We start from the raw sequence: 26,256 nt of genomic DNA, 5'->3' as shown, positions 1-26,256 counted from the left end.
CATGCGCCCCGGGGGCGGCGCTGACAGGCGGCTGCATGGTGCCCGCCGCCCCTCCGCCGCCCATGCAGTGAGGCCGCGGCGGGCCGCGCTGGGGGAGCCGGCGGCGGCCTGGATGGTGGCGTAGGGCCCGCACTGCCGGCTCCCCAGCATGGCGAGCTACCTGCCCCCCTGCGTGATAGACGGAGGCACTGGGTGAGTGCGGGGAGGGGGGGGACTGGCAGCGCCGGTCCCCTTTCTGGGGAGCGGGGGGGTGTCTCCGCCGTGCCCGCGCCCCTCAGCCGCCTCCCGGTGCCGGCGAGGGCCCTCAGCGGGGAGTCCCTTCCCCTCTCACGGGGCCGGGCTCCTGCCGTGTGTCCCTGTCCTCTCTGGCCCTCCACCGAGTGCCCTCCTCCTCCTCCTGCCGCCCTTCCTCCCGGTTGGGAGCTCGGAGCAGGGCAGCCCTGCCGTGCCCCGGCCGTGTGCCCCGGGCGGGCCGTGTGCCTCCGGCCATGGCGTACTTCTACGCGCCTTTCGCTCCCCCAGGGTCCAGTTTTTGTTCGTGTTCTCTGTTGCATGACTAAAATGCTAAAATTGGGGATGGCTTATTTGAAATGACTGCCTGGAGAGAGTGGACCCGTTTTGCTTTGCCTGGAAGCTGCAAACCAGCGCTGACTCTGGTCCTTCGTGCACAGCTCCGGGACCGCAGTGGCCTTGCCGGATTGCATCTGGCCATCCCTCTAGATGCCATGTACATCTTGAACCTTTCCAGGTATTACCTCTGGCCAGCAATGAGATGGGAGCTGGCTGTCTTATACTGCTGGTGTTTCTTGGTCATTGAGTCATCCCTTCTTCACCTTTGTGAGATGTATTCTACATTTAGCCAAACCACAAGTTTTGTAACTCAAGTCTTTGAGGACTAAAATGAATCTAAATTGCAGAGGATGTGCTCGGGAGGCGTTTCAGGAACAGGTCTTTCCTACCTGTCTGTGGGTAGAGGAGACCCATTCATCATCTGATAGACCAGTTCTGCTGGGCCTCAGGAGTGGGAGGTGTCGGGGAGCTGTAAGGAAGGGGATACTGAACATGTGTGCTCTTGCACCTTTCCCTTGGCCCAGCAGCTATGGGCAGCTCTGAGAAGGAGAGGAGACACGGGTCCGTGAGAAACTATTCAGCCAATAGCTTTACTTGTCAGGCTGTGCCTTACTGCCATAGGTTACATCAATTTATTGCAATAAAAATAGACCTTTCATCTGCAAGGAATTTGCAGCACTATTTTCATTTATTTAATGCTTGGAAAGTTACCTTTAAAATTTCCAAAACTGAGCCATCTTAAGAAAAACAAACCCAAAACCAAACCAAACAAACAAAACGCCCAAACCCCTAGATAACCAGAGGAAGCACTTTCCAATGATGTGGTATCACACTGCCTTCTCCTTGAAGTGTTTCATATTTTGAAATGCGTCGTATTAAACTGTCACAAAACTTTTAGAAGTGGCTTGTCCTGTTTCTGTTTATACGTTATCTTAGCAGAAATCAGCTCTGTCCCCTCAGTGGAGAATACTGGAGTCCGCAGCTGGAAACTTTTGGACTAGAATAGAGACTGAGTTCCGTCTTGCATGTAATTCTGCCTGTGCATTAGATACTCCTTGGTAGTTTCCCAGGTTCCTTCTATTTATTTGCTGAAGATATTTTAAACATCTCTTCTCTACAAAACTGTTGGTGTTACAAGAATATCACTTGACAGTTTTGAAGAGTTTTTCAAGGAGAGAAGTGGGAGCTCTAGGTGGATCCTTTAAAAAGTCTACAGCATAAACTACAAAATGTGTTAAATGCAATGTCTGTCTCTTGCAGGAGACCTCCTTTGCTCTCAGTTTGTGGAGCGTTGTACTAGCAGTAGATATTGCTGACCAACAGTTGTACAAAATAAGTAAGGACAGAAAACGGTTTATTGTGTCCTTTCAGAGAAATAATAATTTAAGTAGAATTTCTAAAATCTATTTAGTGCTTAGGAAAAACTGGTGGAGTTTGTGTGTGGGGGCGTGTTTATCAGTTTGTTTCAGGAAGGGTTCGGATAGTCCCCAAAGGATGCGAATTCACATTTCCATGCCTCCAAATGATCTTAATTCATATAAGACAACATGGCGTCTCTGCTGATGGGACTTCTGCTTGGCTTCACTGCAGGGCACTGAAATGTGGAAGACTCTTCAGCACTGAGATGGCTGAATTTGAAATAAGTTATCTTGCAGAATTCAAGAAGAAATAAGAGTCTGAACCAAAGCAGCCAGAAGAAGTAGCTTGACTCATTGATACGCAGTCTCTGGAATTTTCCTCTGTGTGGGCTGAAAACCTTCTTATTGTTAGAATGAATCTACTTTGGGTTACAAGCTTCAAACAATTCATTCAAATTATTCATGAAAAGGCTTTCAGATGAAAAACTTGGAACAGCATAGCAGAAAGGAAAAAGTATATGCAGACATGCGCTATGGAACATTACATATATAAAATACACTTTTCTGTTTGCATCTCTGGTACTGAATGAGGTGCTTTGTCCAGGCACTAATCCCTCTTCTTTTCATGTAAGGGGACTTAAGTAGTTTGTGAAAAGACTCTTCTTGTTGTTGTTTTCATGTAAGGAGCCTGGTTTAATTTACTGTTGTTTGCAGCCATAGGCCTCAGTCCTGTAAAATGCTAGAATTTCTCAAAAAAAGCAACAACAGGTGTACAGAAAATAGGTACAGACCTTCAATGAGAAACATATCATCAGAATGGAACAGGATAAGGTTCCTTTTTGCTGTTGGATAGGTGACTTGAACTTTATTTGTAAAGAGTGAACAGTTCATGATAAATTTGGAGAAAGCGGTAATAATTTGCTATCATCTTTTCCTTTAGTATTTGCAAATGACTTGTCCTACTTCAATTTTGATGCACTACATCTTCATTTTCCTTGCATGAGGTTTTCCTCGTGATCAGTTTACACATTGCTATCAGTCTTTTTGTGGAGAAGGGCATGCTATTTTTAGTTCCTTAGGACTACCAGGCCTTTCTGGTGTTGCTGTTTTAAGTAGCTTTACACTTCATAACTAGTTTTATTAACTGGCATTTAGCTATGGACATCAGAACGCTAGTAGGTGGGTGTGCGAAACAAAGATGTCTTAAAATACATCTCTCCTCTTCTGTGTGTATTTGCAGACCCTGAGGAATACTGCTATTTTGGGTGTATTTTATTGATGTCATTCCATTTTTCTTTTAGTAAAGAAAAATTACTTCAGCAAAATGTTACTGATGAGCTTAGAGGTAAATACTTACTTGAGAAGTGAGCTGGACTTGTCTTAAAACTTGAAGCTTAAGGTGTTTGTTGTTGTTGTTGCTGGGCTATTAAAGATAGCTGGAACCTCAGAACATGTTACGTTTTCCCCCTCTTTTTGTATTTCTGATGCTAAATGAGTTCCTTTAGTCAAGTATTACCTCTGCTCCTTACATGTGAAGACTTGTGAACAGGCGTTCTTGTAATTGCTGTTCTGGGTCTAGGGAGCCTGAGTTAATTAACTGTTGTTTATAATCACAGGGTTCAGTCCTGTAAAGTGCTGGACTCAAAAAAACCAAACAAAACCCAAAAAACCAACAATGGCTCTAATGCACACTTTACTCTTATAGAGGCTGCTGGTGCTCTTGGGTAAATTGTGCAGATGTAATAATTTTTTGTGTTTGGTATTTCCTCCTTCATCCTTTGGTTCTTCATTCCCATTCCTTCATCTTCCTTCATTTCAAAAGTGCCTTTCCACAGCTTTATGAAGACCTTGTGTTGCGAGTTTCTCGGGCATATTTGTAATAATGATAATAGTCTGTTTATGGCAGCATGGCATCACAGGTGTTCTGGCAGTAATAACTTAGTTATTTAGCATCTTAGCTGTCAGTGTTCTCTTCACAGAGGTTATTTTTTGTTTGTTTACAGGACTTAAAGTGTTTTGCTGTTTTCAGTTGCTTCATATCTGTCTTTTCAGAGCTTTTTTTGTGGATGTAGCACATTGTTTTAAAGATCTGGACCAAAAAGCAATAGAGATTGAGGAAATGCTAAAACGTTCATAGCTGGGCTTTGGTCTTTTGCATACCTGTCCAGAGAAAAATTGCGTGTCTTGTATTTTGAGATGGATAAAGCAACTGCCTGAGTTTGTGATTTTTAAATGCCTAAATTATGTTGTTCTCATGCTTTAGTAAGAAGTTTCCAAAATAGATCTCTGCTCTTTACAGTGGTTGAGGGTGCAGCATCTGCTTCCTAGTTCCGTCCATTTGTGTATCTTTGCAGTCATTTTTCTATGTAAGTTTTTCCGTCTTCCCATGGTAGGACCTCAGAAGAGAACAGGGTTAGGAGGACCGTTCCTTGTGCGAAAGCCAGTGAAACTGATTTGTGTATTAACTAATCACCTGGGGAAAATAGTATGTAGGAGAAAACACATTTTAGAAACTGCTTGTTTCAAAAATATATAATTTCCAGCGATTTTTTAAAAATGTGTAGTCCCTCCAAATATCTCTGCATGAAATATCCTTAGTCTATTGGATCAGTTTTCTATTAATCTTTGATGCATCCTCCAGTATCCTATATTTTGGAGAGTTTCCAGTAGATTCCTGTCTCACTGGCATTAAATCTGCTACCTTTAATGAAATTAAGTTGGAATACTGATTATCTACACATTCCCTACAGCTGTCTGTGTAATTTACAGATCACAAGATGTTGCATTACCATTAGTCTGCTAGGCTGTAACCCAGGAGAAAGAAAACCATGTTTTAGATGCTTAAATATTCATTGGAGAAGGGACTGGAGACCAGGTAACCTCTCTAACTGTTTAAGTCCAGAGCCTTTCAGGGAAATTAATATTTAAATATCTTGTGTAAAAGGGAACAATCTCTGTAGGAGGTCCTGGAAGTGGGTCACTTTAATGTACTCTTGGGTATGGCTCTGGAAGGTGGAATGTGTTCGAGTCCTGCTGGGCAGAAGAAAAATCTGGGACCAAGTCTGCCATGTCCTGAGTGAGTAGGCTACTGAATAAGAAAGAGCAGCACAACTGCAGCATCTCTTATATTTCTCTCCTTCAGTGGTTTTGAGAGTAGTTTGAGTTACCCTTCCATTTGGTTTTGTCCGAACACCTGAAATATGGCTGCTTGTTCAAGTCTGTCTCTTGCTTGATCCTAAATGGAATTTTTTTTTAACTGCTTTTTTTTTCCACTTCCTTTCTTCAACATTGAACTGAGAATTTAGTTATTCTCATAGTTCTAGTATTAATCCTTCATGAATTAATGGCATGCAAAAGAAATCTTTCCAGATGTTATCCTCTGTGAGATGTATTCTTTGAACAGAAGTATTTTTCGCTGATAGTGAGAAATAAGCTTATCCTGTAGATTTAACTGGGGTTAATTCAGCTAGTGAAAAAATAAATCGGTAAAATATTGAGCTATAGACTTTTGGTAACTTTATAAGTTATTCTAGTAAGGAGATCTGATCCCTACTTGGGAGGGAAGGTAAAGCTATTGCAGACTGATAGCCCAAGTTGACTTTTAGAGTGTGTTTTCTTTTTAATACTGTGAGTGAGTGCGAGTTTAGCATGTGTGTAGAGGGGGAAAAGATGGCAAACTGAACTCACCTCTTAGCCAGAGTTTAGTTTAAGAAATGAGTTCTGGTTATATTGCAGGAACCTTTAAATTTTATATATATATATATATGCACACACATATATAAAAATTGTATAAGAGGTATATATACATATTTACATGCTTTGGTATATGCATGTATATGTATATATTGCCTTGGTTTTTGTCACCGGGGCTTGAAGGGCTGTTTTCATGAGGTTTCTGCCTGATTGCCATTTCTGAGTCTTAGAAGTAGGTCTCTTGAATCCAAAAAGTTTCCTTGGCCCTCACTATATGCATCTGAGCAAAACCCATTTCAGAGAGAGGAAGGAAGTATCCTGTAATGTGTCTTAAATCCCACTGTAACTCCTGTTGTTGCTTGTTATGTTTTAACAATATTCCCTAGGTAGGCCTCGTTCTAAAACGTGGAGAAACTATGCAATAATAATAATAAAAAGAATACTTCCTAGTAATGACCTTCTTTACAAACCAGTCTAATTTAATGTCCTGATTATATTTTTTGAGAGCCACAGAAAGTATGCATAAACACTTTGGATTAGACTGAAAGCATATGCCCGTATAATGATGATTAAAAATACAACAAACCCTTGCCCCCAAAACACAGTCCTTGTCTTTTCAGCCTTGGGGAAAATGGCTTTCTCAACTATTATTTGAAGTCTATTGAAGCTATGGCTTTGAAGAGATGTTGAAAATATAATATTTAAATTCCAAGGTCATTGCTAATTCAGTTTTTATTTAATTCCTTTATCTAAGCAAACTGACTCTTAATGAGTGTTTTTATAACAAATACTTCACAAAGGGGAACTTACTATTTAAGCTGTTAATGAAGAAGCAACCTTCTACTTTAGCGATGGCATAATATTGTTTGCAAATATTGAGAGCAGGCTGTAGACAAAGACCCTAAATTCACTTTAGGACCTAGATTGTGATTGGCCTCATTTAAGAATGTCATGGCTTTGGGTTTTCATTGTAAAAATGGATGTGAATAATGCTAGTTTCCCTCAAATCATGCTATTATTGTACTTCGGTTCCAATCTAGTGATAATATTAGAGGAAGACTTCAATGTCTGCAACCATTCAATTAATTGTGTTGGATTTTCCGCCCCCCCCCCCCCCCCTTTTTTTTAAACTGCTGCTGAATTTTTTTTCCCCCTAGGAATTAGAGTTGTTTTTCATAGTCTGGGATGTTAATTATTTCTAGTTGCTAAAGACCTGAACTAGCTTGCAGCCAGTAACACCATGTAGAGACTTCGGGTTTTGTGTGTTAACAAGTTACCAGTTTCTTTTTTCTCTTGATCCTTTACTGGTTAAACTAGGTATTATATGTATATTGAAAGAGGCGGACAATGCTTCATAACATCTGCTGCCCACTTCCAAAGCATTTTATTGATACATGCTTACTTTGGTGTAGCATGTATCTGTTACCACACACAGATACTAGGGACAAAGTGAGTGGTTTGTGCAAGGCATGAAAGGGAATTATATCGGGATTGCAACTAGACTTCTGAGCTGTGGTTTGTACTTAAGACACACTGGTGCGTTTTTTTTTTTTTTTCTGTGTTTGACATTATTAAACACATATGCAAAGTCTAATGACATCTTTGGTCACGGTAGCTTTCTGAAAGGTAAGATCTGCACAGCCCTTTTTTTTACCAAAGGGTGGAATGTGGCCTGCCCATCTTTTGTCATAGCCAGTCAACAAGATGGAGAAGCGAGAGCTCAGTTTTCAGATTTCATAGTTTGGAAAAAACACTACCAAAATTTGTAAGCTGAAGGTGTCTGAAAAATAAATAACACCTAAAATATTTACCACTTCTGAGTTTTCTTCTCAGCAGGATGACACTTGAAAGCATAACCCAGAAAACGTAGATGTGGTATGCGATTGTTTGGCCTTCATGTTAAGAAGTGTAGTGAATTGAAAGTATTTTTTTTCTTTTTTTTTTATTTAAGCGCATCTAATGACATCGTGATCATTCTTTTTCTAGGTATACGAAACTTGGCTATGCAGGAAACACAGAACCTCAGTTCATTATCCCATCATGTGAGTAATTTTTTTGTCCCTCCAAAGTCTAATATACCCCGCTATCTTTGAGCAGTTTCATGAGTAAATGACGTGCTTTCCAACTCCCAACTCAGCCTTCATAGTCTCCTGTCCATCTGGGCAGTGACGCTCCTTGCGTTAGCATCTTCGCTAGCAGAGTGTAGCTAAACAGTTTGCAGTTAGCTGGAACTGTTGCTCATTAAATCGGCTCTTGGTTGCTATGACAAAGATGAAGAGAACTCCAGTCCAATTTCCTTTTTATCTCCATTATTTTTCTGCCAGGGCTCTTGAGTAGACAGAATGCAATTTACCTCCTGTCTACCTGACACCATGGTTACTGCCCGGATAATCTGGGGAAGGCTTCCAATCAAATTAAGTACTGAAGTGCAGGTGGTGTCTGCCTTATTTACATTGTCTGGGACTGTAGACAGTTTAATATTCAAAAAAGTTGTTCCTATTAGAAGATGTTCTTTTTGGGTGTGTGTTTACCAATTAAAATGGTTTTGCCCATTTAACATGCTTTTGTTGAGCAGATCTACTCTTAATTTTTTTGTATGTTAAACTTGTTTAAAATGTTATTCCTTTCTGGTGTTCTTGATTTTAATTGTCGTCATAGTAGTTTCTCTCAAATGCTATATATGTTTATAAATAGTAGCACTGACTGTGTATTTGCATCTATAATGGCATGTATTATCTCATGTTTATCTCCAATTATGTTAAACACTGCTTTTACTTCTTGTGAACTTTGTCAATTAACTACTTATTAATGCATCTAGACAGCCTTGCAGCTACTCACAGTAGAAGATACAAAGATAAGGAAATAATAAAGGTCATCGGGGGGCCGAAGAGGTGGAGGGGGACATGCTCTTTACCAGATGTAGCTGCAGTACTGGCTGTAGTCCAACTATTTTAAGTATTGTAAAAAGTTCAAACTTAAACCACTGGTAAAGATTTAAATGTTTTACGTTAAAGAAGTGGGATAGCAAGAGTTTCTTGTGAATTTGTTATAAATCCTGTTTTATAAAACTATGAACTTCTTGGGGCTTAGATGTGTTTCCAAAAGAGTTGTTTGCGTGTCAGTAATTTTTGGTGCTGATAGTATTTGGCGCGTTTGTGGATGATGCCTGTCTACTCTGCATTTTCTACTGTATGTTATTTAGATCCTGATTATGACCTATTAAAAGAAAACTGTATATAAATAAGGTTGTGTTTTAAGAGTACTTTATTTCATTTTTATTTATAGCTTGCCCCAGATTTGGGTTTTTTGCTGCCTCATCTTCTTGCCTATAGCGACCATCATCTAGTAATTTTAGTGGTAGTTGCAGCCTGCTAACGGGAAGCATAAGTGTCTCCAAAGATTTCTCTGTAGCACTGGAAATTAATTTCTCCCCTCTTCCCTTCCTCCTTCTCACCAGCCGGGATAATGACTCCAATACTTATTTCTGCAGTACATAGTTTATTTTCTTCTCCTCATGTGCTCTTTCTCTTAATTTTCAGAGTTGAAACTCAGAAAATCATGTTGCTTACTGGCTTAAAGAGTATCTCTGGTGGAATGCTGTCCTTGCGCAGGTTTAGTGACTGCTGTAGTCTGTAACAGAACACATTTTAAAGATTTTCTCTGAGTTGTTATTTACGTTAATAAGGGATGGGTGACCAGGATCCTCCGTGATGCAGTGAGAATGAACTCTGCTCTATTGGCTTGTCAATAGATCACTTGCATAATTTCTGCTTTCTGGAAACTATTATTTCTATATCCCAGTATTTATTTCTGGAAAATAATCCTTCAGTAAATAAGTATTCATTGCTTGGTATTTAGCTGTTTTAATTTTGTTTTGATTTTTTGGGGGTTTATTTTAAGGTATTGCAATCCGAGAATCAGCCAAAGTAGGTGACCAGGCTCAGAGGAGGGTAATGAAAGGCGTTGATGATCTGGACTTTTTCATAGGAGATGAAGCCATAGATAAACCTACCTATGCTACAAAGGTAAGCATTGAGTATTTCTAAGAAGTCTTTCTGAAGTTTCACACTTCTATTGTTATATAATGTTCTAGGCCTTTTTGGTAGCCATTTAAAACGCACATTTGCTTTTTGTAAAGTATTTTTGTTGCTTTTTAAAAACTGCATGATTTCGTCATGGTTTTACCTTTTTTTTTTTTTTATGTCTGTTTTACTAGTCCTGTCCTGTGTGATTGGTGCTTGAACCTTTTTGTAAATATTTATTGATACAGTGCAGCTGTTCAGTTTTCAAAATTATTAGCTATTAAAATAGTCATAAACACTGAATATTTAAATTCCTGCTAAAAGTGTATCCTCTTAACATGGCCTACGAACTGGGGAATGCGTTGGATACTTTTGCTTCAGGGAATGTCACAATTGTTTTGTGGAGGGCTGTCTTCAATGCGGCTTTTCTGTGAATCATATTTTCCGTACCCTAGTAAAGGACTTCTTGTACTTACAGAATGTTACTGGCTTATGAATTATGTGGAAAAAAATCATATTTTATACATCTTACTGTATTACTTAAATGTCAGCTGTGCTCTTATAACATTAAACAAAATGTAAACATCATCCCTGCCAGAATTTTCGTTGAAAAATATATAGCCTATGTGGTCTTTATTTCTTTTTATAGGTTGGAAGGCATATTGAAGCCAAGTATGATTCTCAACTTGATAAAATTGATACAAAAAGAGATTAAAACACAGTACCACAATAGAGCAATAACAGTATTAGGAATAGAGTCTGGATTCTTGCTTCTATCCTGCAAGATAGAATCACAATTTGAAGTACCTGGGAGCAGGAGATAACTTCAAATAGTGCCTCTAAGTTAAAATTAGAAGGGAGGATTTGATAAGGTAGCTGTGAGATGAGGTGTTCATTCTTGCAGAAGATGTAAGGGTTTGGGGACTTAGGCTATTCCTATTTCTGGGTTTGTTTATCCTTGTACGGTCTAGAGTGTTGACAAGTTTTCTTGCTTCAGTGGCCTATACGACATGGTATTGTTGAAGACTGGGACCTCATGGAGAGATTCATGGAGCAGGTCATTTTTAAATACCTACGAGCTGAACCTGAGGATCACTATTTTTTAATGGTGAGTTAATGAGACCGGGTAAGAAAATATTTTTGTAAGAGGAAAACTAAATAATGTTACAAGCACAAGTAGCTCTGTTGGAGGATTTTTCTCTGTATATGTATTTTATTTCTTCAGCAAGCCGGGGGGTGGGAGGAGGGGGAGGAGGAAAGTAATCTGTAAAGTTGCATTATAACTAAATTCTGTTCATTTTGTGATGCAGGCTACTGCAGGTTGGATTTTGTTTTTGGAAAGCTTTAATTGCTTTGTTTAAATTCTGTTCGAAATTTTCTATTTTGAATGCTCTGAGAATTTGAGAAGTTTGATTACTATAAAGAGCTAATCAATCCGTGAACTGTTAGGACTCTATTGAGGTGCCTTTTCAAAACTTTTTTTTTTTTTTTGCAGACAGAGCCTCCACTGAACACACCAGAAAACAGAGAGTATCTTGCAGAAATCATGTTCGAATCATTTAACATACCAGGACTTTACATTGCTGTTCAGGTGAACAAAGTGAATAGATACTTTTCAAGTACAGTATAGCTGCAGTATGTACAGTCTTTTGTATGCACATGTCGAAAATGTTTGAAACAGTATTTTCTGAGATTGTAAATTAGCACACTCTGCCTGCTTCTAAATATAAACTTTCTCACGTAGGCAGTGTTGGCCTTAGCTGCCTCTTGGACGTCACGGCAGGTTGGAGAACGTACTTTGACTGGAATTGTCATCGATAGTGGCGATGGAGTGACCCACGTAATTCCTGTGGTATGTAGCAGGATGCAGTTTGAAATTATCAGTGGTTTGGACAAGTACAGGGTTTGTTTACTACAGGTTTAAATAAGAAGTGTCGAGCTAAACTTTATTTTTAAATTTTTAGTGTTGCTTGGTTGTTTGGGATTTTGTCCTCCTTTATGATTGTTTTGAAAAGTATGTATGTTATTATGTGAACTTATTTATGCAATTAATTTGTTTGCAGACTGTAGGAAGGTCACAGTAAGGAATCCTCAGGCCATTTTAAAGGCTGTTTCTATGTAAAACTTTGTCTTCTGTTACTATGATGCCTCAGTTCTGCTTAATATTAATGCTTATCACGGTTTTGGATCTCCTGTGTGCCACCAATGTCTGGCAAGAAATGTCCTAACTTTTTTGATGTCCTGCATTTTGATTGTTTAATATAGCTGACAATATGTGCTTTTTATATGATTTTATTGTATTTTAGAAGTTAGTGAACTCTGCTTGTGTGGAAACAACTACAAGCTTGTATAAATGCATGTTCATATACATGGTCAATCTCAAACAGCTTAATTATGTTAGGATGTTAAAAATACAAAGTTATCTGTGTATACTGACATCTGTTGTATTGATGTCATTTCATGTATTTTTGAAGCATATAGGATGCTTGAGTGATTAATTATTTTAGAAATGAAAATTTGATTCCTTTTAACTTCATCTTGCATTTTGGTATTAAATTGATCTTCTCAGTATTTTCTTCATATGGGAAATGCTGGGGGAAAAAAAGCATTTACCATATGAAACTCTGAAAAGCATAAAAAAAATCGAGAAGAAATAATGTTGGCTCAGCAATACCAGTGTTTTCATTAAATGCATCCTGAAAAAATGTAGCAAATAGATTTCTTGGTTTTACTGTGCTTATCATTAGATACTACTTCATTTGATTGATTGTTCTTTTCTGAGGATTTTAATACATTTTATACGTTTTCCTATTAATTTTTCACTCTCAAATGGGACACGAGTGGTCTGTTTATATTACATTTGCTTTTCAGATCATGCTTAAAAGGAACTATCCGTCTTCTAATGTGTGCAAGACTTTTTGTCTATCACTTGTGTATCTATTAGATACTCAGTATCTTTTTATATGTGGTAATCAAGGTCTTTTAAATAAAAATAATATCCACTTTGCAGTGGGTTGCATGTTTTTGTAGTAATTTTACAGTTTCAAGATTTTACTTTTAATTAAAAATCAAAACAATTTTAAAAATGAGTGTTAGTTTTGCTGTTAATTATTGATACGCAGCAGGTTTTCCCTAAATCTGTTGTTTTTTTTCCTCTCCTCCTACATAGGCAGAAGGCTATGTAATTGGAAGTTGCATCAAACATATTCCTATTGCAGGTAGAGATATTACTTACTTTATTCAACAACTCCTAAGGGAAAGGGAGGTGGGAATTCCTCCTGAACAATCTCTGGAGACAGCAAAAGCCATAAAGGTACACCCTTCTTTATCTGTTAATACATAAATAAAACTTTGAGCTAATTTTTTGGCTTTAACAAGTTGCCAGTGGCTCTCTCAAAAATGCAAATGTAGGCAGTGTATTGTAATTACGCAAGCTTCTGGTGGTTTATCCGATCAAGTGCGGGGGAAGGAGAAAGAGGAAGAAAATCTTCATGCTAGACTGTTTGGAGTGAATATGTTCTGCAGATTAAATTAGCATTTTAAGCTTTAGATTTGTTTAAAATTTGCTTTTTAATTTAATGAAAAATAAGGTATGTAATGTCAGTAGGGTGATTGCGTGGGTCTGATCTTGCAATGAGAGCTCACTATTGAACTTCTTTATTGTTGCAGACCTAATGGTTGTGATGTTTTCATTTTGAGACTAATCTAGACAAGTTGGTGTGCAATCTTAATGAACAGCTAGGTCATGTGCATCGTCTTGTAGGGCTGTCTTCCGTAGTCATTTGGGTGAGAACATCTGTTGAACAGCTGTATCTGTAATGATGCTCACATATTTTTGTTTTCTGCTTGTGTTATACTTTAATTCAATGACAGAATAATTGTTTTGGCAATTTTTAATGCATGGTATTTCTTAACAGGAGAAATACTGTTACATTTGCCCTGACATAGTGAAAGAATTTGCCAAGTACGATGGAGATCCTCGAAAATGGATCAAACAGTATACTGGCATCAATGCGATCAACAAAACCAAGTTTGTTATAGATGTTGGCTATGAAAGGTTCCTTGGACCTGAAATTTTCTTTCATCCAGAGGTAAGAATAGGGACTAGCAATATTAAGTTACAGAAACTTTCCTGGTGAGTGAAGAGAGGGGGGAGGGAGGTACTATCATTTTTGGTGCCAGTGCGCCATCACGTGGAAGTAAGATATCAGTAAGTCTCCTGACTGCAAGCCATGTAGTCTCAGATATCATAAGCACAGAAAAACGTGAGTAACATTGCATTGATAAAATTTTAAATCATGGACACTGGCTTTTGTGTACTTTCTCTGTTGATACTGAGTCAATTTATAAAGCATGGATGCTAAATTTGTCCTTGAGGGAAGTCCATTAAAATCTGTGTTGCTGTGGTCATAAGTAACATGTACAATTCTGGGAAACATTACAATACCTAGTCTGTCTGGTTTTGGGTAGTTCAGTTTGAGTGAGCTTCAGGATATTGTGGGAGAGGAAAGAGTCAAGTTTTAATATGTTAGTGTAGCAGAGAAGTCTAGTCTCCATTCCTGTGCACCCTAAGTTTATTGCAGGCAGCCATAACCTGTAATACTGTTAAAAAATTTAATCAAGATCCGTGTTAACACTGGTGAAGTTTCCCTTTGTCTACCCTCTTCCTATTGGAAGGATATTAAAAAACCTCATTCTCTCACTTTTTGTCTAAATTCCGGCCTTAATCTGTTTGTGGTCAGTTTGTAGACATCTGATCTTGTGCCAGCATTAAACCTCTGGGCTAAATAGTTTCTCCTCCCTGCTGCTTACCCGTGTGATCTTACAGAGAGGCATTGAATTCCATGTCAGACATCATTTTAACAGCTCCTCTTTCCATAGTCCCTTCAAAGACTGTTAGGAACAGGACAAAGGACTAATTTCCATTTTCTTCATTTCTTGATAGTTTCTTGGCTCTGTATTGAAAAAAAAACTGAACTGACTTTCTAGACAAGAAAAACACACTAGATGATACGTACTGCATCCAAAGAGAATTTCTCGCTGGACTTCATTAACTCCTCACTTCAAAGGGTATCAAGTTAGCTAGGTAAAAGCTGCCTTTGGTAAAGCTGTCTTGTAATCTTTTCCTATTTTCAGTTTATCTCCATCTTACAAAATTTGTTCTGAAGTCTTTAATACTCTTGAAGTTAGGCTTTGGGATTGTAGTTACCCAGATTATCTCTCTGCTTTTTAAATTAGGTATTTTACTTGCTGTTCTCCAACCATATGGTATTTGCTAGCGGACCGCAATTTCACATGCCAGTTCTCTAGTCCTCTTTCTGGGAGCATGTTATACGCTGCTTTGGATGCCATAACCCTCATTTCTACTTATTGCTTTTGCCCTGCTGTGTTATCAGTATCTTTATGGAGAGCTCGGGAGAAGATTTCAGGCTGTAGTTCATTCAGATGAGAACTCTCCGTGTGAAGCGACACCACTTCTTTCTTCTCTTTTAATTTATGTGGCTTCATGTTTTAGCTTCTTGCATGATTAATTCTTACTATGGAAATTAGCTTGAATTCTTGGGGATTTTTCACGTCATTCTTATGGCTCCTGATCTCCAAGCCAACTTCCTTTGCTAATTTCTCTTTCAGTTCAATGTATACTTGTTGTGTTTTGGCTTTTGTTATTCATCCAGTTAGATATTCATCTTGTTTAGGATGTAAATCCCAAATAGTTTCTGCACCTTTAGGAAAGTTTTAAAGTTATATAATAATATATCTATAATAATATATTATTATGTACTTATTGATAATTCCTTTACTTTCTCAAAGTTTAATCTGTGAAAGGGCAAAATGTAGGCTATGAATTGCTTGGGTTTTTTGTTTGTTTGTTTCTTTAAAGCTTGTGTTAAGTTTTAAGTGGAAAATCACCATTAGTCCAAGAATGCTTTCTAGCATTAGCAACTCTGACTCTCTAGTATTTATAACTGCAGAAATTCACATTAGCACTGTATTAGTGTTTGCATTGGTGGGGTTTTCCACTCAAGACCGTAGAGTATTTATGCCTTTTTGAATATTAGAGATTTTATGTGCTTGTAAAAAAAAAAAAAAAAAAAAAAAAAAAAAAATCTGATTTTGGTGGGAATTTAACATAAGTATTTTAGGAGGGTTGAAAATTTTTTTACAGGGGAACATTCCGATTTGCACACTGACTTTTATTTCACTTAAAAGGAAAGGCACGACCACATTCCATAGTAACAGTATGTTTAATATTGCAGGAGAACTCAAACTCATGTCACATGCAGTTGTAGGCCTACAGCATGTAAATTTTAAACAGTGAATTTATGACCAAGGAACAGAATCTGAATATCTGCAGAAAAAGGATTTCTCATTTCCCTTGTACAGAAGTGGATTTGTTACAATGTAGAATAATTGGTGAGCAGGAGTAATAGTGATTTTGATTCCCACCCGCCCCCTTTAAAAGTGCTATTAGAAAATCTCTCTACAGTCTTGCTTCTGCCTTTTTGTTTCTCTGTTCTTGGGAGAAAATATCTAATGTCTGTTCTATTTCATTGTAGTTTGCTAATCCTGATTTTATGGAGTCCATTTCGGATGTAGTTGATGAAGTTATACAGAACTGTCCCATTGATGTCCGGCGTCCATTATATAAGGTATGGTCTTTCTGTTGTAAGATTAACTTAATTCATTTGAAGACTAAATATCAGCATTATTATGAAGCATATACGTAGCTACGACTTCCCCCACTATGAGAAATGTGAACTTTGGATAAAGTTCAAGTTCAACAAAGTACCACTTCTGAATGAAGAGTACTTGATATTTGCCTCTTTTTATTTCTGAAAGAAGGGTTATCTGTAGCAGTGGTTTGATTGGCAGGTAAGTATTGTCCCCAGGGAACTGAGGCAGAGGGATGTTATTTGTATCTGGCACTTCTAATGTGAATTCTTGTACATGAAGGTCTTTGGCTTTTGCCCATTTTAAGGGTTACATCATGATCTCACCCCTCTCACCCCCACTCTGCCCCCTGCTTTATTAAGCAGTGGTTTCAAATACATAGATTTTTTTTTTTCATGGTCTTGACTTGTATCTGCCCGCTGTCTGCAGTTTTAGCCAGGTATCAAACCCAGCATTAAAATACATGAAGACTTAAAATCTTTAAGCAGCATAATTATTGTCTCCTAAAACTTGTCCAGGGTGTAGTCCAGAGAGTACTTTCAGTCATTTATTCTTTAAGAAATGAAAAGGAAGGTACTGACAGGCATAGCCTGTGGCAAGCTCTCTTTATATTGGCAGCACATCCTATGCTTCCTGATTGTTTTCTCCTTGTGCAGCAGCAGCGCCCTTTTGGAAATAACTGCATAAACTAACAGCGTGGAGAAGTTTCCTTGCTGATGTAAAAGGTGGTAGTTTTCTTCACTTATTAGAATGAGCGTTAAGTTCCAACTAAATCATACCGCATGGTAATTTGTAACTATTAAAATGTTGCAGTCTGTTTTACTTGTCTAGTAAACATACTCTGTAATCTAGGATGAGACATAGTGCTTCAGAGCAAATCTGTGGAGCAGGTTAAAATGGGAAGTTAAACTACTTAACAAGCTCATATACGGAGTGAATTTTGCAGTAGATGTCTTCAATGGCTTCAAGCTTAGGTATGTTGCAAAAGGTTTTAGGAAGCTCTTAGTGTCTGGTTGTGCTTAGGATCTGTGCTTTTGTTCCTGAAAGACCAAAGTTGCCATAGAGCCATAGCTTCATCGCTTGGTAGGGCAGGGATTAGGACTGCCTTCTGGAAAGTGGTATTTAAAAATTGAGGTTAAGTTACTCTTTCCGCACTGTAATCAGCAGGCAAATAAATTTCCCTTGGCTTGCCACTGATTGGACTTTGTTTTTTCCATTTTCTGTTTTTCATTATACTTGCTTAATTAAAACAATGTTACACAATTACCTATTGAATTTAATGATAGATGTCAGTAGTTATTAACGCTGATAGTTGCTATCTTCTTCAAGCAAGGTCACTGGAAAGGGATGAGCATCTCTGCTCTCATTGTTTAAAACAGTGCAGAAATAGGTGCAGAAATCCACTCATACTTAGTTTCTGTGGTTTATCAATTTCACTTACCCACAGTGCTGCATGATGGCCGGCCAAGGCCCTGAGCTTTGGAGCTGGGTTTCTATCAAATATATTTGGATTCTTCCTCAGTGTTCATGCAGAAAATACCTGCAAGTACCCTTCTTGCAGATTATGCGTGGTATGTAGCCTTTGAACCATTGTTTCACAACCCATCTTCTGATGTCCTATGGTATTTCTCTTTTTTAGTTTTATTGCTGGTATCCTTGTTTCCCAGTATGATCAACATCTCTCTTATGAGGCCAATTATCTTACCTTATGTTGATGTTTGGAGCAGCAGGACCTTCATAAGACTTGTTCTTCAGCCAGATCCCATAGCCTGTAGCTGTTCAGTACCAACCACAAACATTCTTTCACATGCGATGAAGCCTTTTTAATTGTATAATGGTTGCCAGCAATGCACTTTTTTTTTTTTTTTTTAATTCCCATGATTACACCATCTTAATGTGATTGCTTGGAAGAATTGATTTATAGTCTTATTCTGTCTCTCTCTGTGTCTCTAACACAGAGTTGAGAGTTCTGGATTGCTTGGCATGAGCTGCTTTCTAGTAAAATAGAAGAAGATAGGTAGGCTGCTGGGTTTGGAACTAGAAGACTTGCATTAAAATTTGAAGAAATAAGGTCTTTTTTTTTTTTTTTTTAAACAAACCTGAATCTTCAGAAAGCAGAATGAAATATAAAGTGAGTGCTCAGGTGAAATGATGGCAGAGTAATTTTGGATCTTACCACATGGCTGAAAAAATCTGGCATCCTTGCTATGTTATAGAAACAGAGAGAAATTAGAGGGAGGGAGCAGTAGCATGATGTGGACTATGGTCTGCAGAAAAATGTGGTCCTTCTCCCAGCTTCCAGGGTACAACGAGCATACTACTAAACACGGTGTAACTAATGCACACCCAGCTTGCATCAGTGGGAAACATCTGCTCTGTGGTATAGCCACAACAGATGTGAGTGTTGGCTGTTTTCAATACTAGTTGCTATTTAAAAATCTGTTTTCAACCTGGAAATGCTCTGAAACTTGTCCTGACTTTTGTCAGTTAGTGCATGAGTTTTGACACCGAAATGTCAAAAAAGAGTAGCTGAATTTAAGTTGGCTAGTGAATATAGTTATAAGAACTTTAAAGGTGGACAACGGGCTTTCAGAAGTTCTAAAAACTGCTTGATATTCTAATAAATGGTATTTTTTTTGTTGGTAACAGGTTCAAAAACTGTCAGTCTTACTCCACAGTCTACTTCATCTTCCTTTTTCCCTATCCAGAGTCTCTCCCCAGATACTTCCAGAGTTTAGATAGTAGCAGGAGATGAGAACAGTATTGACAGTTCTGAGGTCTGTGCATTCTCCCAGTAGAAAGGATGTAAGTGTAGGGTCATTGGCTGTCCCAACAGTTGATTTCTTTCAACTTTTCTCTGCTGTGTTTTTGGCACAAATATATGGATGAAAGAATTTCAGATAAGTGACATCTGAAACCAAGTGAATTCTGTAATTCAGTAAATTCAGAAATATCTCTGAAAGGTCCTGGCCAAGCATATTTAAATATTCATGATTTAAATCATGGCAGATCAAGTTGTAGCATCCTTGACCTCAAGCATTTAAGCTAGCTTCTCAAGCTGAAAGCACTGCATGAGGGTGGGGACTGTAGTGTATTGGCAAGTGTGGTGTTTTATTGTAGATAAATCATCCAGGTTTTCAGTGGAAACGCAGGTGCATGGAGACAGGATTTTAATGATATTGGCTCTTTTCCTTAGAGGAGATGACTTTTTAGCTGGGTGTGCAGCTATTGTGGACAATAGTGAAATTGAGCTTGCTGATACAATTTAAGGTTTGGACTACACTTGTATCAGTGTTCTCTCGGAAGGTTAAACTGTTGACTGCCCAGCTCATGACGAACCATTCTCAAAGCCTGGAGAGATCTGGTGCGTGGGAGGCTAAAGGAGTGGTAAACATCCCCCTAACCAGCAATTCAAGTTAGAAGCGATGTCAATACTTTCTGTGAAAACAGCTTCAGATGCGCTGCGTGGTGTGTAGATGGCGCTGTCAGACTGCTGTGCGGCATCCAAGACTGCTGTGCGGCGTCCGGCTGGACATCTGCGAGCTGCAGGGAGAAACACAGGCTGTGATGGTGCCCAGCTTATTTGCTGTATCAACCCTATTCGTGGTTTCCCCTCCAAAATTGTAGGTATCCTCGAGCAGAAGACTGGATGGTGTTCAACTGACTGCTGCTTATCTGTGCTTCAGGAAAATGATGTTTGCTCTTAATTGCTAAGTGCAGAGCGGGGAGGCTCTGTGGGTGAGGTAAGGCTGGAGAGACGGTCAGGCCGTTAGATCTGCATCATATTGGCACTGATGATAAGACATGGGAAAAGAAAGGTATTCCTGCTACCTCATGTTGAAGCCCCACGTGATTAACACTGTTAGTGTAGCACAGGAATACTGAGGAGAAGCCCTGTTTATTCCTATCACAGCTGTAATTAAATTTATAACATTACCTGTGCTAGCTGGTTTAACAGTAGCTCAACATCGGCAGTATTTTGTGGTTACTTCTGTGTCTGAGTGCAGGCATATTTCCGTGGAACGGCATGACCATAAGTCATGTTGAAATCTTTTGCTATTACTTCAACTGTTAAATGAACATTGAAATTATGATTGTAAAGAAACAGAAATTGTTTCTTCATCATTAAAAAGTCAAACTTATTTAAAAAAGTGTTTTTCACAATACATTTACTTCTTTGTAATATATTTGCTGTTTGAGATGTGTAATACTTCTCATATTTTCCATACAATGTTGGCAAATATTGTCCCATTTTAACTAAATTACCAGAGGCATGTAGCTTAATTGATTCACTTGCTCATGAAATGCTTGGCTTCAGCTTGTGAACCTTCCAGTTTTTATCCATAATAATTTTTAAGTCATATATTGCTCTCATGACATGTCTCTGGTGGTGTGGTACTGTCATGTTAAACAACTTTAATTTAGGCTATCATTTGGAAGGAAGGGAAACTGAGATGTGTTGTTGAAGTTTGTATTTACCAGAAAAGCAGTGGATGCTTCTCAGTTTGGTGCTGCAAAGTCTGAAGTCTCCAGCTGAGAGCGTGCTTATACCACGTTACAAGGTGCAGCGTAAAGATGCACAAACCAGTTCAGCACCTTGTGTTTGGTAGCATTGAGTTCTGCAGAAACTAATTTAACTCTTTGGAATTTTTATGTAAACTTTATTTAGATAGAGATTTCTGTTACTGTAACTGTGTGGTTTTCTTAGGTAGCCTTGTATCTCTGTAGCATTGCACTGTACAGGCATAATACCAGAAATGGTATGGAAAGAAGCTCAATATCCCAGAGTTCATAAGAGAAGCAAAGGGTATGGATGAGAAGTGAGAAACTTCTTGCCAGCCCTCTGAGATGATTGGCGCTCACCCCCTGGTTTCCTTCCAGAAATACCCTGCTTTCATTATTTACTTGTTGTGGTTAGCTTTTACAGGTGTGTGGAAGGTCTTCATCCCTCTCTTCTAAGGGCATACATTCTTTTGAAACAACTTAAATTTTCAACCAGTTAGCTATAAAAGTAAAAAAATCAGTGGGAGCTTCTTTCTGTCAGATGGTATGATAATCAGCGTTAGCTGTGAAACCTGTGGTCCGCTTAGAGCTGTCGAACCAGCTGAAGTGCGTTTGAGCAGGGTAAGATCAGAAGAAGTCTTCTTTAAAGGAATCAGCTGGAAACAGTTACTTAAATCCTAACTGTGTTGTCTTTTTCTGGGAGGCCAGAGAATTCCCAGGCAGGCTGAGAACTCAAACATCGCTAGTAAGCTTTCTCCACAGACCTATTTAGCATGCTTCATTGTTACTGTGTTTTTCCTTAAGTAGTTACTGGAATTACTGTGTTGTGTTACCTTCGCTAGAATAACTGAGTGTATTTGCTGTGGGGAGTGGCTTCTTGGTGGGGTTTTTTTGTTGGTTTTGGTTTTTTTTTTTTGGGGGGGGGGGGTGTTATCTGACAGTCTTTTCCCACCGTCATTGGGTCCTTTCTATGTGGTGGCTGTGTTGTGTGAGGGGTGGGGAATGTGTATGGATTCTGCTTTCACGATGAGTGAGGGCTACCTGGCTTTTGACCTCCTTGAAGAAGCCTGACCTGCTGAGTTGTGATCACTTACTGAAGCCATACGTGAGCAGTCTTCTTCTAAAGAGTTAGCACAGATTTGGCCCAGCGCTGACAAGAAGTGCAGGGAGCAAGGGAACTGTAACTGTATAATTAACCATCTTATAATGGCAGTTGGTGTCACCTAGTTACTTATATCCAAAATTCTGCTTGGCCTGGCTTGTCCAGATACATGGTAATGAGACGATACACCTTTTCAACAAGTACACCCTAGTGCTTCTCTTCTCCTTGACCAGTATTATTGTTAAACTTCTTTCAGTGTGTAAAAGTACTTGAATAATCATAATTTAAGGAAGGTGTAACTTCTTAGCTTCTAACCCTTGAATGATAAAAGATCCTGCCAATGTTACTGCTAACTCTGTAGTTGCATGAGTTGGTCTCGGATGTATTCCAACAATTATTTTCAGGTGTATTCTGAAACCTATTTTTAGTGGTAGCATTGTCCACTTCATGGGGTATACTTGAAGTTTAATTTGCTTTGAATAGAATTATTGCTTTCACTGTCTTCGCCAGCTTCATTATCTCCAGGTAATATTTTCTGATGGCATCTTTTTAATTGCTATTTCATCACTCAGGTTGGTTGTTGTCTTTTTTTTTTTTTTTCCCCATTAGCAATTTTCTTCAATGTGGAGCCGTGAGCGCTTTGAGGCAGGGGAAGAGATGTTCTTATGTATGGGGGGAGCAGGGGGAATCTCCCTCCTGCTTTAATTTTAGGACCAACTGTGATTTCTGGCTTCTGCTTATATGTATGTCTCCTTTCCTCTTCTCTATCCTCCTCTTTCTTTTAGGAAACCTTTCAGTAATGTTATAGGGATGTGTGCTTTTCTTTCAAGTATGCCTGCCTTGTTATGCACTCTGTTATACTGTAGGTAATCTGAAGCTGTGAAGAAATGATTTTTTTCCTACTGTAATGGTTTTTATGATACGCAGAGATTTTTTTTTTTTCATGAATAAACAAACAGCTTTCTTCTCACTTTACAAGTCACAAACAAGATTTTTCTTGTTATCTGGTGCTTAAAATCCAAGCAGTTACTTCTGCACCCTGCAAGTGTGAATACTTACTATGCACGTCTTTGACTCTTCAGATCTGTGTGCAGGCTTCCTGGCTCAAAACAGCAGTTCAGGGATTCTTTCATTACTGCACAGTCTCAGTCTGCAGTGTCAAAAGCTATTACTGAGAGAGAATCCTTTGACCTGTGTATGACAAACTCTCGATCTCGGTTGAGTTCCTTGTGGACATGTGTTTAAGGTACCTAAGTGGTTTCAGTAAGCACTAATTGGCACTTTGGTTTGCAGTTGCAGCAGTACGCAAGGGCGCACGTGCGGTTTTGTCGTATAGAGTTCATTTTTCTGATTATGAAATGCATTTTTGCTGCCACCAATGTTATGTTCCAGGGTTCCTGTTTTGAATCCCCCACTTCTGAAATGACTTCTGTGTTAGTCTGTGACCCTGCAACATTATCAGAATTAAGGATGTGACATTCTAAAATCCCTATTTAGAACCTAAGTACAAGTTTATGAGCCTCTAAGTACTAAGAGGCTTTCGATTCTGCTCTGAAAACTAAGTGATACCAGGCAAGCAGTTATAGATAAGAAAAGTGAAAGGCATTGTACCTTCCTCTACTGCAGTCCTCTTTGGAGGTGTGGTACCTTTTTGAAGAATCATTGGACTTGCTGGTTGCTATGTTTAATTTAACTCTTAAAATAAAAAAATAATTGAGTTCTAGATAACTTTACAGCTTTTGGAAAGACATGAGCAGTAATACAATGAGGCTAGAGCCTTATTTGGTATCAGGGCTAAAACCACTTACTCTGAGCATCCCTGGGAAACTTTTTGATATAGTGTCTTATTTCTGCTGCTCTGCACATGAAGGGTACTAGCTCACCGTTTTAATGGAATCCTTCTCTTCTGTAATAATATATGCTACATAAAACTCTTCTTTAAAGGGGAAAAAAAGAAAGTAGAGGACTGTGGACCTCATACGGAAATGGAGCAATGCTTAAGGTGTTCTGTGTAGCTTGTTGGCTTCGTAATGATGTTAAGATCCAAATAGTCACCTCTGCAGTGTTGGCTTTTGGGAAACTTGCTTGAAGATGGATTTAAAGAATGTGTCTTTAATTTCTGCACAGAATGTGGTCCTCTCGGGAGGATCCACCATGTTCAGGGACTTTGGACGACGACTGCAAAGGGATTTGAAGAGAGTAGTAGATGCGAGATTGCGACTTAGTGAGGAACTCAGCGGTGGTCGGATAAAAGTAAGTAAGAATTTCAAGTGAATTGATTACATGAGTAGTGAAAGAAATAAAGTTCAGAATTTTCACCTCACTAGTGAAAATGCAATGTTGTAAAATGAGTAGTATATATGTATGTCTTGTTAAACATGTTGGTGGCCTTGCAATGTATGACAGGTCTTTACAGGAACCTTAAAGTTACTGTGAGCAGCCTCTAAGGGCATTTCTGGTTTCCCTTTTAGGAGATACGTGATCTTAGCAGCAGGCAAGAGGGATTTAACTGTTGTGTCCTTCAGCATACTAATCATGAAGGGTTTTATGACTTGGTCTCCTAGGGAACATGGCAGACTGAGTAATAAGTGTGAGATAGCGATGTGAATGGAGGGGTGAAGATGTCTGGGTCTGAGCATTTTCAGTCAGTAAGGATCTTGCCAGAAAATGTAAACCAACTAAATACAAACTCTCTTTCTTAGCCCAAACCAGTTGAAGTTCAAGTGATAACACATCACATGCAGCGTTATGCAGTTTGGTTCGGTGGTTCCATGCTGGCTTCAACAGTAAGTCTTTATCAAAATAGTTCTGAATTTTTTTTAATTGCATATTGTCTTCTGGCTATATTTGATCTGAGCACCAAGTTTCAAACCTTTTCATTGTGACAACCTAAACTGTGTCACATTCTGGAATCCTTACACAACTTTTATCTCAGTAAAATTTGTACAAGGCAAGTGGGAGCTTTACTTGAGTAAGGATATCATGATTTGACATAATTCTGAAGTAGTTTTTATATGATAGTGGCAATGTAGTCCCTTTATTTTTGAAGTCGGCACTAGAGATTAGTTAGGACTTCAGGAATACAGGATCCAACTCAATGGTCTTAAACCTGAGAGAGAAGCAAATACAGAAAAATGGGAGCAATACCTATCTCCAAAGTGTGATTTCTTGTTGCTGTGTTTAAAAGCAGTTTTATGTCCAGGCAAACTTTTCTTGATTAATTGTATCTCTATCCGAATATTTCTAGTTTTATTCTATTACAAAAATGTAATACTGCATCATAAAGCTACAATCTACAAAAATGTTAAGGTATTAGTTTATTTGTCGTTTTTTCTGCTTGATATATTCTTATGCTTTTGAGGGGATTTGTTTTATATTTTCATAGCCAGAGTTTTTCCAAGTATGTCACACCAAGAAAGACTATGAAGAGTATGGTCCTAGTATTTGTCGTCATAATCCTGTTTTTGGAGTCATGTCATAATGGTCGTCTAATGGAAACAAGATCTCTTGATATCTTGCTGGTGAAGAAACTCATGTAATGCAGAGGAAGGCAGCAGATACTGTAAATACTGAAGCAAGATGTGGTTATCTCTTGGAAGCATTTGGATCACCACCGTGCACTAAAGCACGACTTACAGCCCTAAGTCATTTCAGTAAAAGCCATTTCTCTGCTGACTACTTTAAAGCCTATCCTTCTTTCTTCCTAAATGTGAGGTAATTGAAAATAGGTAAGTCTCGGTTTAGGAGGTTGTGCAAATACTACTGAAACTGAATCTAGAAGAATAAGGCAGTGCTTTACTGCTTGTGGAAAGATTTACACCTTTCCCACTTGTGCCCTGATTCTGCAATCAAATCTTAGCAATGGAGCACTAAATACCACATTGCCTTCAGGGGAGTCGGAATGGATGCAGGTACCTGCCCAAATGGATTAGATTGCAGGATTGGGACTGCACTTTGTAAATGTAGGTTTTTCATATCATTTTGTATTTTATGATATTGGTAGGGTGAATTGATGACTAGTTCTGAGCACGAACAGCTTTTGGTGTCATGGAGTGATGTTACGCATTTCCAGGTGTGAGGCATGTATTGGAGTTGTGCTGGTATTTTTTGGGGAAAAAAAAAAAAAGCCATGTATGCTAGAAACTGATTTGTTCTTGTTTGGGTGACACAGACTAAGTGATTTCTGGTATTGTATGAAGTTTATTATAGCCACTGTTACTTTGTTTTGAATTTTCTGAAACTGTTTTATAGAAGATGATGTTTTGTTTTGATGTTGGTGAGTGGTGGATGACACATGGGCCTTGCACCAGTGAAATAAAAGCTGTTAACATCTTTA

General features: G+C 38.6%; 1 protein-coding gene across 2 annotated transcripts; it reads left to right on the top strand.

The window, feature by feature from the left end:
* On the top strand, positions 1–26,256 carry ACTR3B (actin related protein 3B). Of its 2 annotated transcripts, XM_087730252.1 has the most exons (13): positions 64–192; positions 672–748; positions 7,608–7,663; positions 9,522–9,646; positions 10,641–10,751; positions 11,139–11,234; positions 11,388–11,495; positions 12,813–12,956; positions 13,561–13,734; positions 16,201–16,293; positions 24,048–24,173; positions 24,623–24,706; positions 25,306–26,256. In XM_087730252.1, exons 2-13 carry the CDS (start codon positions 726–728, stop codon positions 25,399–25,401), a joined length of 1,236 nt encoding a protein of 411 aa, XP_087586378.1. In that variant the 5' UTR covers positions 64–192; positions 672–725; the 3' UTR covers positions 25,402–26,256. The 2 variants fall into 2 exon arrangements, with proteins under 2 accessions (XP_087586367.1, XP_087586378.1); XM_087730241.1 differs by lacking the exon at positions 672–748 and having other exon boundaries at positions 1–192.

Source organism: Nipponia nippon, unplaced genomic scaffold, assembly GCF_047370975.1.
Source record: "Nipponia nippon isolate SJK-2023a ecotype South Korea unplaced genomic scaffold, ASM4737097v1 scaffold_1, whole genome shotgun sequence".
Classification (NCBI taxonomy): Eukaryota; Metazoa; Chordata; class Aves; order Pelecaniformes; family Threskiornithidae; genus Nipponia; species Nipponia nippon.
Note: the sequence above shows the minus strand (reverse complement) of the source record. Positions and strands in the feature narration are given on the sequence as shown.

What these genes read in the sequence shown, in the direction of transcription:
- ACTR3B (XM_087730241.1), top strand. Translation starts at nt 149, where the DNA reads ATGGCGAGCTACCTGCCCCCCTGCGTGATAGACGGAGGCACTGG. An exon ending in AGGATCACTATTTTTTAATG is followed by an intron (nt 10,752 to 11,138) that starts GTGAGTTAATGA and finishes TTTTTTTTGCAG; the next exon opens with ACAGAGCCTCCACTGAACAC. An exon ending in GTTCCATGCTGGCTTCAACA is followed by an intron (nt 24,707 to 25,305) that starts GTAAGTCTTTAT and finishes ATATTTTCATAG; the next exon opens with CCAGAGTTTTTCCAAGTATG.